This window comes from Leptosomus discolor, chromosome 1 (genome assembly GCF_034619465.1).
Source record: "Leptosomus discolor isolate bLepDis1 chromosome 1, bLepDis1.hap2, whole genome shotgun sequence".
Taxonomy (NCBI): domain Eukaryota; kingdom Metazoa; phylum Chordata; class Aves; order Leptosomiformes; family Leptosomidae; genus Leptosomus; species Leptosomus discolor.
Window position 1 is genome coordinate 105,551,127 of NC_141391.1, and position 17,505 is coordinate 105,568,631.

General features: G+C 46.6%; 1 protein-coding gene across 1 annotated transcript in view; it reads left to right on the plus strand.

Moving 5' to 3' along the window:
- Window positions 1-677: 677 nt before the first annotated feature.
- The window catches only part of CYYR1 (cysteine and tyrosine rich 1), a 60,477-nt gene continuing 43,649 nt past the window's right edge, over window positions 678-17,505 (plus strand). Inside the window, exons 1-2 of the mRNA XM_086462743.1 lie at window positions 678-768; window positions 3,042-3,147. Coding sequence (XP_086318869.1) covers window positions 678-768; window positions 3,042-3,147 — 197 coding nt within the window. The remainder of the gene's footprint in view (window positions 769-3,041; window positions 3,148-17,505) is intronic.

Consider the following 17,505-nt stretch of genomic DNA (forward strand, 5'->3'; position numbering starts at 1 on the left):
TGCAGAGTTAATTACAGCAGCATTTCAACAGTTACCAACAATGACTCTGGAAAAACACTTTGGAGCATGGTTCTGGCCTGGTCATGGAAAATCTTTAATACTGAAGAGCGTGGACAGGCATCTTTGGGGTTTGTACGCCACGGCAGGGTCCCAGCCAGCTCTGGCAGAGCGCGACGGGAGCAGGCGGCCACGCTGGAAGAGTCCGGTTTAGCCACCGGTACAGCTGCCAGCGTGGCTGGCATCCCACCTTCACCAGAGCGCACCCCGTCCCACGCACCCGTCCTGCTCTGGCGTTTACAAACAAATCACGATTTTAATCCCAGTTTAGAAACAATCACTGTTTTAATCCCAGCAGAAAACCCCTCGAATGCAGCGCTTGACCGAGGCAACGGGAGGAAGGCGGGCGCAGCCTTTCACACCCCTCCGGGGCTCCCCCGCTGCGGGCCCGGGCCCGGCCGAGGCGGACAAAGACGGCGGGAGGCGGGGAGGAGTGAGGGGCCGCGACGGGACGGGGCGGCCCCGCCACCACCGGACCAGCCCGGGGGCGGCCCCGGCGCGGCGGGGGGCAGCGGGCCCGGCCTGGCCCCGACGGCGCCGCCCGCCACCGCCACCCTCCCCAACCCGGCCCGCCTCCGCGCCGCGACGGGGCCGTCGGCGCCTCCGCGGCCGCCGCCGGCATGGAGGCAGCGGGGCGGCGCGGCCGGGCCGAGGGTCGCCCCGCCTGGGGGGTGCTGCTGCCCCCTTTCCTCCTCCTCCTCCTCCTGGCAGGTCAGCGGGGCCGGGCGGGTGCGTGGGGCCGGGGGGAGGCGCGAAGCCGAAGGCAGCGGGTGCGAGCGGGGCTGGGAGGGCGGCGAGGGCCGGGGCCCCGCCGTGGCCCCCGCGCTGCTCCCCGCCGGCAGCCGCCGCGGGTGGCGGGGCCCGGCGGTTCGAAGCGGACGCAGGGGCTTCTCCTTGTTGTCGGTGGTTGAAGTGGCAGCCGGAGCGGGTCGGGGCTCTGCGGGGTGCCTGAGCAGACCTCTCTGGGGCGGGGCGTGCTGCCTGCGCGTCCCTCCCGGGCTACGGCGGGGTGAAATCCGCGCCCTTCGGGAGAGGCGCCCTTCGGGAGAGGCGCCCTGAGGTGTCCTGGTCCTGCGCCCTCGGGCGGGGCGAGGGCACCCCTCGGTGCCGCCGGGGTGGGAGGGCAGGCGGGAGCGGGAGCCAGGGCCGGCTGCTGGCTTCGCTTCGTGTCGAGTAGCTGTGGTTGCCGGGGGCGTTGGGGGCACGGCCGGTCGTGCCAAAATGGATAAAATGGTTAAGGGTGCAAAAGCCCGAAGGTGCTGGCGTGGGGAGTCCCGCACGGGGAACAGCGCAAAAGCCTTGGCATGGGGAGTCCCGCACGCTGGCATGGCGGTCGCCCCCCCCCCCCCCCCATTGCTGCTCCTTCACAGCAGGGCCCATGCCAGTCCCTGGCCTCCCTTCTCCTTCTGGAGATTGCCATCCCTCCGGCTGGCCCGATTCACTTGTTGGGAGGGATGGTCATCAGACCGATGGGTCAGTTGTTCTGCTTTTTTGTGCATGTGCGGTTTTTTACTACAGGGTTAATGGCACAGGCTTAGGGCTCAGCTGCATGAGCTGACCCTGTGCTGCGTTACATAGCCCCCTCTGGCCCTCACCCTCTCTTGGTGCTTGTTTCCAAGGAGAGGTCAAGCATGAGCAGGTTCAGAGAGCTGACCTGCTGAAGTCTAATGACCAAGGTTAAAGTTTTGGGATGGATCAGTAGCATGAGCCATTTGCTACGCAGTCAGTGTGCAAAGGAGCCTCGGTGCGAGGTGGGAGCTTGCAGCCAGAGATGGGATGAGAATGGAAATGGGAGCGTGGCAGGAGCTGAGATGAGGTAGGGTTGCCCAGATCCCGGCATGCCAAAAGTTGGACCAGCACAGATGAAAGGCAGTAATGGGAATGGGAGAGTGGGAACCCCTTAGTGTGATCTGCAGCCTGGGGAATGGAAGCCACAGCATATCGGGAATGCAGAAGCATTGTTTGTCATCTTTGTTTTCAGATCTCTGCCGTGGTAGTGAGTGTGTGAGACCAAAGAGGTCACCAGGAGTGACAGTGTGCAGGGCAGGGAGTCCCTTTGGGTTCATCCAGGCAGCAGCTGAGGTCCTGGCAGTGGGGAAGGAGAGCCCAGGATGAGATTTGGGAAGTATGCAATCTCCAAGGATGTTTTTACAGTGCAGTGGCAGTACCCAGAGACTGTACGGTGTTATTTACTTGGGAGGACCTCACTTAGGGCTTTGAAAACACTGAGTTGTGGCAGCACAAGAGATCGATAGCTTTAAAATAGCTTCTCATGGCAGTAAAAGGATACATGTTCTTCCATGCTTCTTAGTTATGAAGAGCTCTCTTACTGTTATTTCACAGTTGGTGTTGTTCCTCAGTCCAGCAGAGCATCACTGCTGGAAATGCTTGTGTCCCTGTCTGGGCAGGACAGTCTTTGGCAGTGGGGCAGAGAGGGCACCACTGGCCCTCACCGCGCTGGCCATGTCCCTGGAGCTGGAGTGGAGTGAGAGGAATCATTGCCAGCTGGCAGGAGATGAGGGAGCCCCAGGCAGCTCTACTTTACACCTGGGGCTGGGACTGGGCAGGGACTGGGGGAGATAGCCCGTTTCCAGGCAGCTTTCTTCTCCTCTCCTGCAGCTCAGCGAGACAGGCAGCCCAGCCTCAGGTTTCCCTCTGGACTCCTTGCTGGAATGGAGAAAGGTGATCCTTGGTGTCTTGATGTTTCAAAATACTTTTTTTTATTATTTTAAATTATTAAATATGAGAAGGAACTGACACAGCCAGCTACAAAGTGCCTGTACACAAAGCACCTAACTGTGACCTTAGTGCTGAAATGGAGAATGAGTAGGAACGGGCTGCCGTTAGGGTTACAGGGTCAGGTTGTGCCTCAAGTGAAGTCCTGTGACTGTATAAAACTGTTAGATTGCATTTTCTTTAAAGCTGTGCTGTACAGCATTTTGTTGTTGCTGACGTTTGACCTCATGGATGTTATTTTTATTCAGCAGAAGATTGTCTGGCTCAGTGTGATAATGACTGCAAAGCTTACTGCTGTGATGGGACTACTCCCTACTGCTGTTCATATTATGCCTACATTGGGAATGTCCTTTCGTAAGTATATTTGCGCTTTAGAAAAAACCTGATGTGCTGTGTTCATGGACTTCGTGTAAACTCGGGTTGTGGGAAACTGTGTTATGGCAATAAACAGTGGCAGGGTTTGGGGTTTTTTGGGTTTGTTTTGTTTTGATTTTTTTCCTTGCTGGTAACAGACATAGATATTCCTCTAAAGTCTCATGTTGCATATGTTTTTGAAGCATACCAGAAAGCTTGCTAAAATTGAGGGTTATGTCCTTAGCTTGTGTACAATAATGTAGTTTGTGGAAGTAAGCTTTAGAGGTGGTGAGAACTTTGTTTCAAGCTCTGCAGATGAAAAGGACTGCGAACAGAAATCTTGTGGGTTTTGTTGAAAGACTTTGTTACAATACCTGAGTCAAATAACTATTCAAACAGCTTGGATTTGAGATTGGTTTTGAGTACTTTTTTTTTTTTTTTCCTTTTTATTGGCTTGTTTGGTTTTGTTAAATGGTGTTTTGGCTTTTGATGGAATTTATTGATTAGATTCTAGGTGAGGGTGATCTGAGCCTTTAATGCTGCGATACGAATAGCATGTTTCACAGTGCTTAAAAAAAACACAGCAGGTGAAATTGGGTGGTTATGAATATTTCCTAACTAGAGAATAATATAGGACTGAACTGTTGGTTAAAAACATGGGCTCCAGTGCAGCTGTTTAGCTCTGCATCAGTGAGGAAGAAGAGAAGCTTCCATGCTAGTGGACCTGGCTCTAGGCTCTGGGTTTAATTTAAGTGACAGGTCCTCTTAACTATTACATTTATGTGCAAGGACAAACCTGGACAAAACATAAAAAAGTTGTTTTTCAAGATAGAGCATCTTACCTTCTGTTTTGTCAACTCCCAGTGATTTCCTTAACCTTTAGCATGCAGTTTGTGACGTATTTTTGGTTGAGTCTTGACTAAAACCAGAAAAGGAAAAGAGGTACGTCATACAGACTGCTCAGTGCTTGGGGAGGAGTGAGTGGGAAGGTGGTAGCTGCTTTTTCTAGAAAGATTCCTCTGTTGCAGGTTTTGTTTGAGCCATGGTACCTGGGGAACATGTCAGTGTTCCCTTCAGCATATTTTATAGCACTTTGAAGGAGTAGGCAGAGTGATGGTATTTAATGCAGAATTGATCCACAGTTTTTAAAGCAGATCAGACACTTCCTGGGCTAAAGTAAATAAAATGATGATAGAGCACCAGAATCCTTCATTCCTCTGGAAATAAAAAAGCACATACTTAAGATTGATTACTGTTGAAGAATGATAAATGTTTGGGTTTTTTTCCCCACTCACCTGGGGAATGTCTGCTTTGATATTTTTTTTCGTTTCTTGTTCCAAAATTGCTTTCCTATTTACATGTGCGGAAGGAGGAGTCGGTTTTGAATACCTTATTCCAGCTCACATGCGGTTAGGAATGATGGACACAATAGCATAGGATATCACGTTGTAAGAAGGAGGCTTCCCATTGAGCAAGTGGACTTCATCTCCCACTGCCACGTGAACGTCACTGGCATTTGTCTAGCCTAGTGTCAGAGCTGTGCTTTGGGAGGGATCAACCAGGGGATTCTTTAGAGTGACTGCTGAAATGTTCAAACCATGCCTTCAGTACCAGGTTGACACCTAGTCTTTTGTACGTTTTATTTAACAAATGTAAACAGCAATTGAAGTAGAGCTGAGTGCCAGTGGCTTTGACACGCTGGAAGGGTTTGTGTGTATCTGGATGGTTTTGAATACCGGAGGGGCTTTTAGCAGTGCTGTTTGCCACAGCATGTCTTGAAGGAGATGTTTGATTCTTCTAATTTTTTATGGTTAAGTACTCCAATTCATAGACTCGAAGACGACCAGTCAGGAGTCATTATACTCCTCCAACCTGACATTTTGTATGATTAAGCCATAGATACTGTTTTTTTTCCCCTAAAAGCTGTTTTGGGCGTGTCTTCTTTGTGATGTGTCATCTCATTTTGAAAACTTCAGGCATAAAGGAGTTGACCATCTGTCCTGGTATTCTACAGTTCATTTGCTAGCATTACTTGGAAATTTTGCTGGGAAACGAAGGTTGAAATTCCTACTGTCAGCTCTTAACTTATCTGTGAGTTTGAAATGTGGCCCTAAATAGTCATCATGACAGCTCTCAACCTTATCGCTGAGCTCGGTGAACTCTGTCAGCCTCACGTGTAAGATTTGCTTTGTTTTGCTTTGCCCTGCTCAGGGGTCAATTCTTTGGCCTTCCTTTGAGCTCCCTCTAGTATTTTTACTTCCTTCTTGAAGTGTGGCTAGCAGGGCTGAGCGCAGAGTTTTGACAGAAGCCTTGCTAGGGTTATTTTTTCGTGTATTTTATTTTGAGTACCTATTTTGAAGCAGCTATCTGTGGTGATCACAGAAGGCATAAATGAATTTAACAATTTGTTCAGTCTCTAAGTCCTTAAGTCACGGTCGTCAAAGCATGTCTGGCTGCTTTAAGCCTGCAAACTGTTCTTAGCTGGGGTAACTACCTTGCATTTAGTTGCATTGTGAAAGATTTTATTGTGACTTTAACTATGCTCCGTAAAAATAACCTTCCCTTTTCATTATTTGGCACTATATTGGTCTTTTTTTTTATGTACAAGCTTTGCTGCAGAAGTTTCATGTTGCCTCACCCTCAAGTGACAAAACAATGAACTTGCATTAGAAGAAGGTACCATCCCTGGAATTTGGGAATGGCTACTAGCGACCTATCTGCTTATGTGTTCCTGTGTATTGAAATATTTTGATACACAATATTTCAATATACAACTGTATATTGAAATATTTTTGAAGAACCATTTTTAATCCAACAAACTACGTGTCTTGATAATTCCACGTAATGCTGTTCTTTAAATATCCTTCTTTTCCTGTGTCATCATTTCTATCCTACTGTCTGCACCAAACAATGGACTTGATCTGCATGGGTGCTTTCAGAAGGGCCTTTTTGCTGTCTTAAACACCATTAGTAGTCCTCAGTGTTGTATTGTCTCCTCTGCTTCTTTACAGGTTGCCTGTGCTTCTTCATTTGTTTACCACTAATTTCTCTGCTCTCTCCATTCTTTATAAATCTGCATGAATTTCTGAAATTCCTGCTCTTTATCTTCTCTGGGATAGATTTTTTTTTTTTTTTCCACAAGCTTAGCGCTCTCTTGCAGTTTTGGAAAAGCCTTTTGGCGTTCAGTGGGTTCTTTTAAACATTTCTCTGTGTTGGTTCACACCTCTCACTCTTCTTTTTCTGGACCCACATGCCAGCAATTGTGCAAACAGACTACAAACACCAGGCAATAATATATATACTGATCCTAAATGTCAGTGTGGCTAGATCATGATCGTTGATGCTTAAGTTGCTTGTAGCTTTTACGTGATTAATTAACTCTCCTCACTCATTAAAATCACAGAACGGTGGGGGTTGGAAGGGACCTCTGGAGATCATGTAGTCCAGCCCCCTGCTAAAGCAGGGTCACCTACAGCAGGTCGCACAGGACTGCATCCAAGTGGGTTTTGAATATCTCCAGGGAAAGAGACTCCACAGCCTCTTTGGGCATTCTGTTCCAGTGCTCTGTCACCCTCAGAGTGGGTAAGTTTTTCCTCATGTTCAGGTGGAACTTCCTGTGCTCCAGTTTGTGCCCGTTGCCCCTTGTTCTGTTGCTGGGCACCACTGAAAAGAGCCTGGCCCCATCCTCCTGACACCTGCCCTTTAGATATTTGTAAGTGTTGATAAGGTCCCCTCTCAGCCTTCTCTTCTCCAGGCTCAAGAGCCCCAGGTCTCTCAGCCTTTCCTCATAAGAGAGATGCTCCAGTCCCCTCATCATCTTCACAGCCCTCTGCTGGACTCTCTCCGGTAGTTCCTTGTCTCTCTTGAACTGGGGGGGTCCAGAACTGGACACAGAACTCCAGATGTGGCCTCACCAGGGCAGAGTAGAGGGGGAGGAGAACCTGCCTTGACCTCCTGGCCACACTCTTCTTCATGCACCCCAGGACACCATTAGTCTTCTTGGCCACAAGGGCACATTGCTGGCTCATGGCCAACTTGTTGTCTATCACAACTCCCAGGTCCTTCTCCACAGAGCTGCTCTCCAACGGGTCAGCCCCCCACCCTATACTGGTGCATGGGGTTATTCCTCCCCAAGTGCGGGACCCTACACTTACCCTTGTTGAACCTCATTAGGTTCCTCTCTGCCCCAGCTCTCCAGCCTGTCCAGGTCTCACTGAATGGCAGCTCAGCCCTCTGGTGTGTCAGCCACTCCTCCCAGTTTTGTGTCACCAGGAAACGTGCTGAGGGCGCACTCTATCCCTTCATCCAGGTCGTTGATGAATATGTTGAACAAGACCGGACTCAGCACTGACCTCTGGGGAACACCATTAGCCACAGGCCTCCAGCTGGACTCTGTGCTGCTGATCACAACCCTCTGAGCTCTGTCCTTCAGCCAGTTCTCAATCCACCTCACTGTCCATTCATCTATCCCACACTTCCTAAGCTTACCTATGAGGATGTGGTGGGAGACAGTGTCAAAAGCCTTGCTAAAGTCAAGGTAGGCAACATCCACTGCTCTCCTCTCATCTGTCCAACCAGTCATGCCATCATAGAAGGCTGTCAGATTGGTCATTTCCCCTTGGTGAGTCCATGCTGACTACTACTGATAACCTTCTTTTCCTCCACATACTTAGAGGTGACATCCAGAATGAGCTGTTCCATCACCTTTCCAGGGATGGCGGTGAGGCTGACTGGCCTGTAGTTTCCTGGGTCCTTCTTGCCATTTTTGAAGGTTGAAGTGACACTGGCTTTCCTCCAGTCCGCAGGCACCTCTCCTGTTCACCATGAGCTTTCAGAAATGATGGATGTCATGGGTTGACCCTGACCAAAATGCCAGGTGCCCACCAAAGCCACTCTATCACTCCCCTCCTTAACTGGACAGGGGAGAGAAAAAAAAATAACAAGAGGCTTGCGGAGTTGAGATAAGGACAGGGAGATCACTCAGCATTTACCGTCACAGGCAAAACAGACTCGACTGAAGGGAAATGTAATTTATTACCAATTAACTCAGAGAGGAGTAATGAGAAATAAAACCAAATCTTAAAACACCTTCCCCCCACCCCTCCCTCCTTTCCCGGGCTTAACTTTGATCTCGATTTTCCTCCCTCCTCTTCCCCAGCGGCACAGGGGGGAAAACAGGGAATGGGGGTTGGGGTCAGTTCATCACACTGTTGTTTTCTGCCGCTTCTTCCTCCTCAGGGGGAGGACTCCTCACAGGTTTCCCCTGCTCCAATGTGGGCTCCCCCTTAAGGGAGAAAGTCCTCCATGACTTCTCCAGTGTGAGCCTTCCCACAGGTTCAGTTCTTCATGAACTGCTCCAGAGTGGGTCTCCTCCATGCTGTGCAGTCCTTCAGGAACCGACTGCTCCAGCGTGAGCCCCGCTCACGGGGTCTCTGGCAGCAAACCTGCTCCAGCGTGGGCTTCTCTCTCTCCACGGGCCAGGAGCCTGCTCCGGTGCAGGCTTCCCATGGAGTCGCAGCTTCCTTCAGGTATCCATCTACTCCAGCGTGGGGGCCCTCCACGGGGTGCAGGCAGTCATCTGCTCCACCGCGCATGGGCTGCAGGGGCACAGCCTGCCTCACCATGGTCTTCACCACAGGCCGCAGGGGAATCTCTGCTCCGGCGCCTGGAGCATCTCCTCCCCCTCCTTCTTCACTGACCTTGGTGTCTGCAGGATGTTTCTCTCACATATTCTCACTTCTCTCACTCGCTGCAATTACTGCTGCGCAACAACTTTTTCCCTCTCTTATATACGTTATCGCAGAGGCGAAAAACGCTGTCGCTGATTGGCTCGACCTTGGCCAGCGGCAGGTCCGTCTTAAAGCCGGCTGGCATTGGCTGTATCTGACATAGGGGAAACTTCTAGCAGCTGCGTACAGAAGCCACCCCTGTAACCCCCCCGCTACCAAAACCTTGCCACGCAGACCTGTTACAATGGAGAGCAGCTTAGCAATAACATCTGCCAGCTCCCTCAACACTTGCGGGTGAATCCCATTGGGGCCATGGATTTGTGGATGTCTAGTTTGCCTGAAGGACCTCTAACCTGATCATCCTCGACCAAGGGTAAGTCTTCCTCTCCGGACTTCCTCTCTTACCTCCAGGGTCTGGGATTCCTGAGGACCAGCCTCAGCAGTAAAGACTGAGGCAAAGGAGGCATTCAGTAACTCTGCCTTCTCTGTATCCTCCGTCACCAGGGCACCCAAATCATTCAGCAGCAGGCCCACATTTTCCCTAGCCTTCCTTTTGCTGCTGATGTGCTTGAAGAAACCCTTCTTGTTGTCCTAGACATCCCTTTCCAGCTGAAATTCTAAATGTTCCTTAGCCTTCCTTGTTACATCCCTGCATACTCTGAGAACATTCCTGTATTCCTCCCGAGTAGCCAGTCCCTTTTTCCACACTTGGTAAACTTCCTTTTTGCCTTTGAGTTTTTCCAGAAGCTCCTTGCTCATCCAAGCAGGCCTCTTGCCTCCTTTGCTCGATTTCTTCCTCATAGGGATGCACCAATCTTGAGCTTGGAGGAAGTGGTGCTTGAATAGCAACCATCTGTCTTGGTCCCACCTTCCTTCTAGAGCGCTAGCCCACGGGATTTCTCCAAGTAGGTCTTTGAAGAGGCCCAATTTAGCTCTCCTGAAGTCCAGAGTTCCAGTTCTACTTATTGCCCTTCTTCTTCCACACAGGATCCTTAACTCCACCATCTCATGGTCAGTACAGCCAAGGCTGCCCCCAGCCTTCACAGGTTGAAATGAGATTCAACACTGAGATATTCCATGTAGGGTTTTAGAATTTTCTATTTTAAGAAATCGCCATCTTTTTAGGACACCGGGGAATTTTTTTTCTTTAGTCAGATGAGGTTTTCAGCAAACATCCTCCAGGCTGTGTGCATCTGTGATTAGCTTGTTTTTCTTTCCACACAGGAAGAACAGATGTAGAGTTATCAGCTGACTCTAGTATTAGGATTTCAGGGCCTGTAAGAGATGTTCCAGTAATTCCATCTTTAGTTGGACTACAGGTATAATCTGTAAGCGTTCAAGGTCTGTGATTAAGTCATCTGTAATCCCAAGAGCATCTCTAATGTAAATTAACACATCTTCCCCTCCCCCCACCACCACTTCATGATACTCTTTCAGAGCAAGTTGTTACAGCATTAGTGTTTGTTATATTTCCCTTCCTACTAGTTTTCAATAGCTACAGCCTGTCGTTATTTCCTGTGATGCGTATGCATTTCCTTCTGTTTATTTGCTTGGCGTCTAGCATTTAAGTTAGCCCTTCTAAAAAATTTTTTTTTTCTTGGACAAATTATAGGTTTATGTTTGGACTTGTGTAACATAATGGAGCCGTGTTTGTGGGATGAAGGAAAAGATGCAGGGATGCTTGAGTACTGAGACTGTTCCTCCTGCCCACCTTTTCACTCCCCACCAGAAGAAAGCCTGGAGGCACCCTTCCCAGCCTTCAGCATCGTCCCATCTCTTTAAGTCAAGAAACTCAAACTGCCTTCCTCTTCAGAAGCTAGTTTCTAAGCTATTAAATCGTTTGTGACTGATTTTTTTATCAGTTTCCCTGTGCTGCGTCTGCTTCTACGGCTTACTACTAGGCTAGGGACTGTGAGGACTGCAGCGTGTTTTCTCTGTGACAGATGCTCCCGGTTTTGCCCACAACAACAGTATCTCCCTAACTACCAACCAGCAGCATTTTGCCTTCTGTCACTCAGAGGAGTTGGAGACATCTGGTTATTGCCTTCAGCTCCAGCCTCAAACCCCAGAACTCCACAGATGTGGGAGTCAGTATGAAAGGGGTTATTTCTGCAGAACCCAAATTTTTATGTGTGAGTGTTTCTAACAGGACTTTTTGTATTTGCCCCTGAGAGGCCCCAAATTGTCTGGCCCTCATGCTTATTCTGGTAGCTGTTGGATTTTCTGTGGGCTAATTTCCATTTCACTCTTTTCCACCATGTTGTGCCTTGTCTTTATCATCACCCACAGGTGACTTCGGAGCTGTGGGGGGCTCTCTGGGCAGAGATGTCAGTAGTTGCATGCTGTCAGGGATGGTTCTGAATGCTGCCTTTGCTCTTTTACAGCACTTCACAGCTGACAGCGGTGAGCTAATGTGAAAGAATCCCAAATTCCAGATAAATAATGGAGCAAAGAGGACAAATAGTCCAGCTGTTCTTTCAAACGAACACTGCTGGACCAGTTGAATATTCAGTGGAAAGGAAGGGACTTACACCCGGATTTGGCCCACAGTATTTAAGAAAACTCACTGATAAAATATTCAGCCCTGGTTGTTGGTCTGTATTTTCCTGTGTAAGTCTTTAAGGGTAGTAAACTGCAGTATTGGCTTAAGTGGAGGAAGAAGGTTAAGATGTGATGGTGCTACATTACATTGCAAATTATATGAAGTTTCTTGGTAAATGTCTTCAGAATGGTGTGCTCTAGGGCGACTTTTATTTAGAAAAACAAAACAAAACATGATTCCAAGGACTTCAAAAATACTGGAGGAAAAAGTAAATAAAAGCTTTAGAGAACTGTGCTCTCATTACAGGTGGTGGAGGGTGATTTGCCAGAGAGTAGGTGGAAAACTCTTACTAGAGATAATGAGGATGCAACAGCCTGATCAGTGACCACTGAAATATCAGGTGTTATTTACATGAACTTAATGTATGCTGGAGTGGGGTAGTTTTCTGGGTGGGCTTTTCGTTTTGTTTTAAGTCTAGAGGTTGCACAATGTGGCCAGGAAGGAAGGAAGGCAGACAGAGAGAATGGGAGGAAAAGAGGCAGAGAATGTTTTTAGCATAAAAATCGTGTGCATGCCTCAGCCTGCAAAAGTGAAGAAAAAGCCGTGTGTAGCGTATCTTAAGTGTGGCATTTGACATGAAATACTTTATATCCAGTAGTACTTTTGAGAAAAGGAGATGACCTTGGAGAATGCCATTTTTGTTCATGAAAGGGTGAATGTCCCTTAAGCTGATTTACTTGGTATGAGAATATGGGATGGAGGGTGGGTGTGGAGGAGGAGTGCACCAAAGGACAGAATTAACATTTTAAGAGTTAGGAATATAGATATGTAGCCACTGGAGTTCACAGTGAATTAAAAAAAAAAAAAAAAAATCAGGAAGCTTGGCATTCGCTGTAGATTCCAAATAATTAAAATTAGACACTTTCAGGCATCCCACAGTAAATATGTGAAGCAGCATATGGGTTGGGGATGGTTCTATGTCTGGACTACAGTTGTATGGTGCTCTTCTTAAAATAAAATTATGTTCCTCTTCATCAACGTAATGCTCAAAATTTCCCATGATTGAAGCACTTCGGAACAATATGTAAAACTGCAGTTTACCTGGCAGTTGCCATGTTGTGCCTCTGGCTCTGTGACTTCTGATACAACGCCAGAGGTGTGCCAAAGGCCTGGTTCAATAATGATTTTTTCCATTTGGCTTGAGTTGTAGCTTCTGATGAGGAGACTCTTCCTGAATGAGCACACGGAGCAGAGCCTGAGAGTGCCTGTGCTGTGTGCTTGAGGCTGGCTATAAACATGTCATCGGTAAGGGCAAGACTCTGATGATTAGACTAAAACCTTTCCCTTTCCTTTTGTCTAAAAGGTGAATAACAGTTCAGCTTTTTAATCCTTGGTCTCCAACATCTGGAGTACCTGTGGAAGCACACGGTCTGTGCTTCAGCCTGGGAAGACCTCTGCGCGAGAGGCATCCAGCTCTCTGTGCAGGGGGTTGATTAACCACAGCTTAGAGAAAGATCTAGGACCACGTTTTCATTCTAAGATCTGCTGGAGAGAGAACTAGTATTCAAAATGTGACCTTTGCGAAGCGTTTGAACTTCCAGTTGTTTTTTGTTCCATGCCTATTGTCCCAGTTCATATCCTTTAGTGGAGAATGTGCGATCAGATTTATGACCAGAGCAGTATCTGCTCTTGAAGACAGCTGCAGAGGAAACCCTTGTCAGCATCAGAATTAAAACACAGGGTGCCCCTTCTTTAGCCATTTGTGTTTTCATTTCTGACCCTGTGTTGTGACAGGCAGCTCAAAATGGGAAAAAACTGTTGCTTGCCAAACAGCGCTCTCAAAAGATAGCTCCCGCTTCAAGTCTCCCACCTCTGTTGTTTTGGGTGTCTAACTGTTTTGAAATGTTCGGGACTAATGGGATCAGGTTCTTTTGTTTCTTTGATAGTTTCTGGAAGTTTAGGGGGTTTTATTTCAGTAGGTAGCCATAAGAACTAAGATACTTTTTCCAGTGAAAACTGGAAGTCTTTGTAAACATGCAGGTTCAATTGTTCATAAGAAAAAAGGCTAGCATGGTTTTTGCTAAAACTTGGGTAGTTGACATCCCTGTGGATCATCTGTTTTTCATCATTTGGAAGATTGTTAGAATTTGGCCTGAAAATGGAAGTATTAAGGTATAAATCAGTGAAATGCTCTTTGTGGCTTACAGAAAACTCTGTGGGGGGAAAAATAAACATTCATAAGAATTCAGTGAAATTAGCTTGCTTATACTGCGCTGTTTATTTTGAAAAAAAAATGTTCAGTGAAAAGGAGAGGTAATTTCGTGTTTATCACTTGCAGTGGTCTGTTTTGGAAGCCTGTAGGATTTTCCCATAAGGTTCGGTCATGTAAAAGATAAATGTTTTCTTAACACTTAGTAAGACTGACGTAAGGACTGAGCTGGGGGATTATGTTGATTACCAGAGGACTGTCCTTCCTTCATAAGAATTTTACCTTCTGTCTGTTATTTTATACCCCCTTACACACCTTTTCCTTTTTCAAGTGGGGAAAGGTCCATCTCTGAATTTGATAAGACTCTAGAACTTTGCTCAGTCATCTGTACATCCAAAGCTTTTGGGAGAATTCAGATAGTCTGCTAGGCACCCATTCAGCAAAGTAGTTAAATGCATTTTTAACTTCAAGGTGAGTAGGTGCCATGGATAGAGTCCTCATCCTGTTGAAATCAATAAGCTAATTACTTCAGTGGGGATTTCGTGCACTTAGCTCTAATGGGACAAGTTGTAAGCTGAAGTACCTTGTTGAACCCAAGTGTTAGAAAAAACCATTTTTTTTCTTTCTTTTTTTTTTTTTTTAATTGCCATGGTACCTTCCACGTTCACTCCCACTTCATGCTCCCTTGCTCCCAGTTCAAGCGCTGCTTAATAAGCCATGTCAGCCCTGGACAGTCAGGAGATCCACAGCATAAATCCCACCTCATCTGACTAAGCCTGTCCCAGCACATCCAATGCGTACATGCCTTCCCTACCTCCACGTGGAGAATTTCTGTTTTATTGGCTAATTCTGAGATTTCACTGAGCTCGCGGGATTCTCAGAGAATTAGTCTGTTGCATCGTGTACGCGTTGCTCTGTAGTAAGTAGTTTCACATCAACTCAGAGTAGGGTTATTAATGAAGATACTTCTGGGTCAAAAGCTGTGCAAGAGGGCCATTTGATACTGCGCACAGTGTAATTGCAGCCAATCCAAATAAAACCTGTAGCACTGATTCAATATTTGAACGATATTGTCCTAGAAAGATAAACTCTCATTTTAATCTTAATGCATCTCTTTAAGGGACAGAAACAAAGTTAGGCATATATAAGCGGGTTATTAAAAATTAAATGAAGTGAATTATTCACAGGGCAGCCACAAGTTCCTTTGAGATTTATAACAACAGATAGAAATTCCGCAGTTAATATAATCTTTAGAAATTCAATGAAGTTTTCTCAATGATTTTTCTCTGTTTAGAAAAGAAAAAAGTTGTGGTGTTTACTTTCAGAATCACTTCTGCTATCATAAAACCCTTTTTTTTTTTTCTGTAATGTATTATTTTTGTAAAATACAAGATTTCTCCTGGGACTTACTCCATACATAAGTATTTGCTATGGGATGGAGAGGCACTAATACCACGAACTAGCCAGGCATGTTTCATCATTGTGTCTCCCTCTGTTGGCTCATCCACACAGATAAGAGATTTTTACTGCTATTACTAAATGGAGTTATTCCTTTTGCTCACAAGGGAGGTTTGGTTTAATGCTGAATGTTCCAGCTCCTCTCTCTTTATTGAGTCCCATGATATAGTTTGGCACAAGCACAAGAGGTACTAAGGATCTACAGCTATTGTTGAAACATCTGTTCATCAGCCAGGACGCAGTGAACCTTATTTTTAGGTGCCTTGTGTACTTGCTACGCTACTATTGAAGCGTAAATGGACTGTGCAAACTATCTCTACTCCAGTCCTTCATGCAGTCCATGGTCGAGGTGATCTAATGAAAGTGTAATTAGGGTACTGCTGCCGAGCAGCCCATAGTGCACCGGTGATAGTAAACTAGGGATAACATATAAAATGCAGTCCCAAGTGTGTGTGCTTATGCTGTCACATTAACTGCAGTTTTGGTCTCTGATACTTCGTACTGCTTATTCCTGTTGTGCCTGTGCATTTGACTTTTTGCTTCCAACAGCAGGGTAAGAGAGGGCCTGCATGTAAGCAGTGCCCCTTCCTTTCCTTCCCTTTGCTCCCCTCACCACTGGTGCTCCCTCCTCATCCCCAGCGAAAGGAACAGAATGGAAATAGTCATTTGGGACAGGAGGAAAGCAGTTAACCTTAGAGAGTGGCATGCGCCTCCGTGGACGGGAAGGCACCAGCTTCACCAGCAGATCAGAGGACAGGAGCAGTTTGCAGCCCTCCAAGTAAGGTAATTTAAACTGGAGAGAACAGGAAGGTTGTCAAGGAGAGGGCAGGGGATTGCAGCTGCTGCCTATTATCTTTCCTACATGATGCGTGTATATACACACGTGTATATGTATGTGTGTGTATATATACACAAATTACTATCTTATAATGTATTTTCTTCTGAAATTCTACCTTGCCATTTTCCTACAACACTAAAATTATCTAGAGTACCAGCTGATGATACAATCCTGTCCTGGTATCTGTGTTGTTGATGCACCACATTGGTGGTGCCTGTCGGCAGTGCTTGGCATTTGGAGTTCACGGTGCCGTGGAGCCTGTGAGACCCTTTGCCCTGAGCACTCCAGGCCAGCTGGCCTCTGAGATTTTGGCTGGGATGGTGAACAGGGAGGAGGGAAGAGTGCTGCAGGGCGCTTGTTGCCATATTGCAGTGCCTCTGCAATAGATCTGTGGAGAAAAAGAGAAGCAGAAATATTCTGATAGCAGACTGAGGCAAATTCAGAAATGGATGACAAGCAGTGGAGAGACCCAAAATTAATTGCTTATGTATAAGTAGTATTTATAATATGATGGTGTTTAAATGGTACATGACAGCAGCTCTTCATTCTTTTGTTTGGATCAAATCCTTCAAGTCCCTGAGCTTTTGGGCCTCTCATCATCTGCTGCTTTGGAAATGTAAACCAAGAGGAGAGAAAATAAGCAGCCAGCATAAATTTAACACTTAACTTTTCATTGTTGTGACTAAAGCAACACTAATAGTATTTTGTACAAGACCTTGTTGAAATACCTCTCTTGGAATCTGAGATTTTCCTGAAAGTGTAACAAGAATTTTGTTAGTGTGGTATTTTGTATAAAGAATACAGCTTCTTAGTGGTCGTCTTTGCTTTCCACTCGTGTAGCATATTGTCTTCCAACAGTTTCAAAACACCGTTTTCAGTTGTTTCAGTCTTATGCTCACAATAACCTGTCAGGCAAGGCAAAAGTGTCTGGGCATCATTGCCTGTCTGCCATCCATGTAGCGTGTACTCCTGCTGCAGGTGGCTTCTCAGTTCTAAAAGCAGTATAAACTAGCACAAATAGAGATGAATTATTTGGGATATGGACAGAATTTAGATTACTTGGAGCCGAAGTTTAATGTCTGAATATAGACATTGAATGTGCCATGGATAAGCATATTTAGACAAAAACCTCTTGGGATGGAGAATTGCCTTGCATGTGAGGAGTTGTTGTGTGCCATGTCCAGCACAAAAGTGCTCTCAGCTGTCAGTGAGACTTGGTGTCAATCTAATCTAAGATAAAAAAACCTCTTTTGTCAGGGCATCTCATGTGCAGATGTTGCCTTTTTTTAAGACAACAGTTATTTTTGCCTGCCTTTCTGTTTGCTGACATCTCTGTCTGGGGCACAGCTTTTCCATCACTGCAGTGTGCTGACCACTTGCTATGCTGCCTGGTCCTCTTCCCCAAAGATGTTGGTGAGGCAGCGTCTGATGATAGCTGGTATATTTACATGGCTGAAAGCTAATATTGTTTGTTCAGTCCACGGCAGTAACCATGTGTTTGGCTTGGAAGTAGATGGCCTATTTAGATAAACTGAAATTATGAAAGTGGATGACAGGATCGCCAGTCTGCTTACCTTGCATT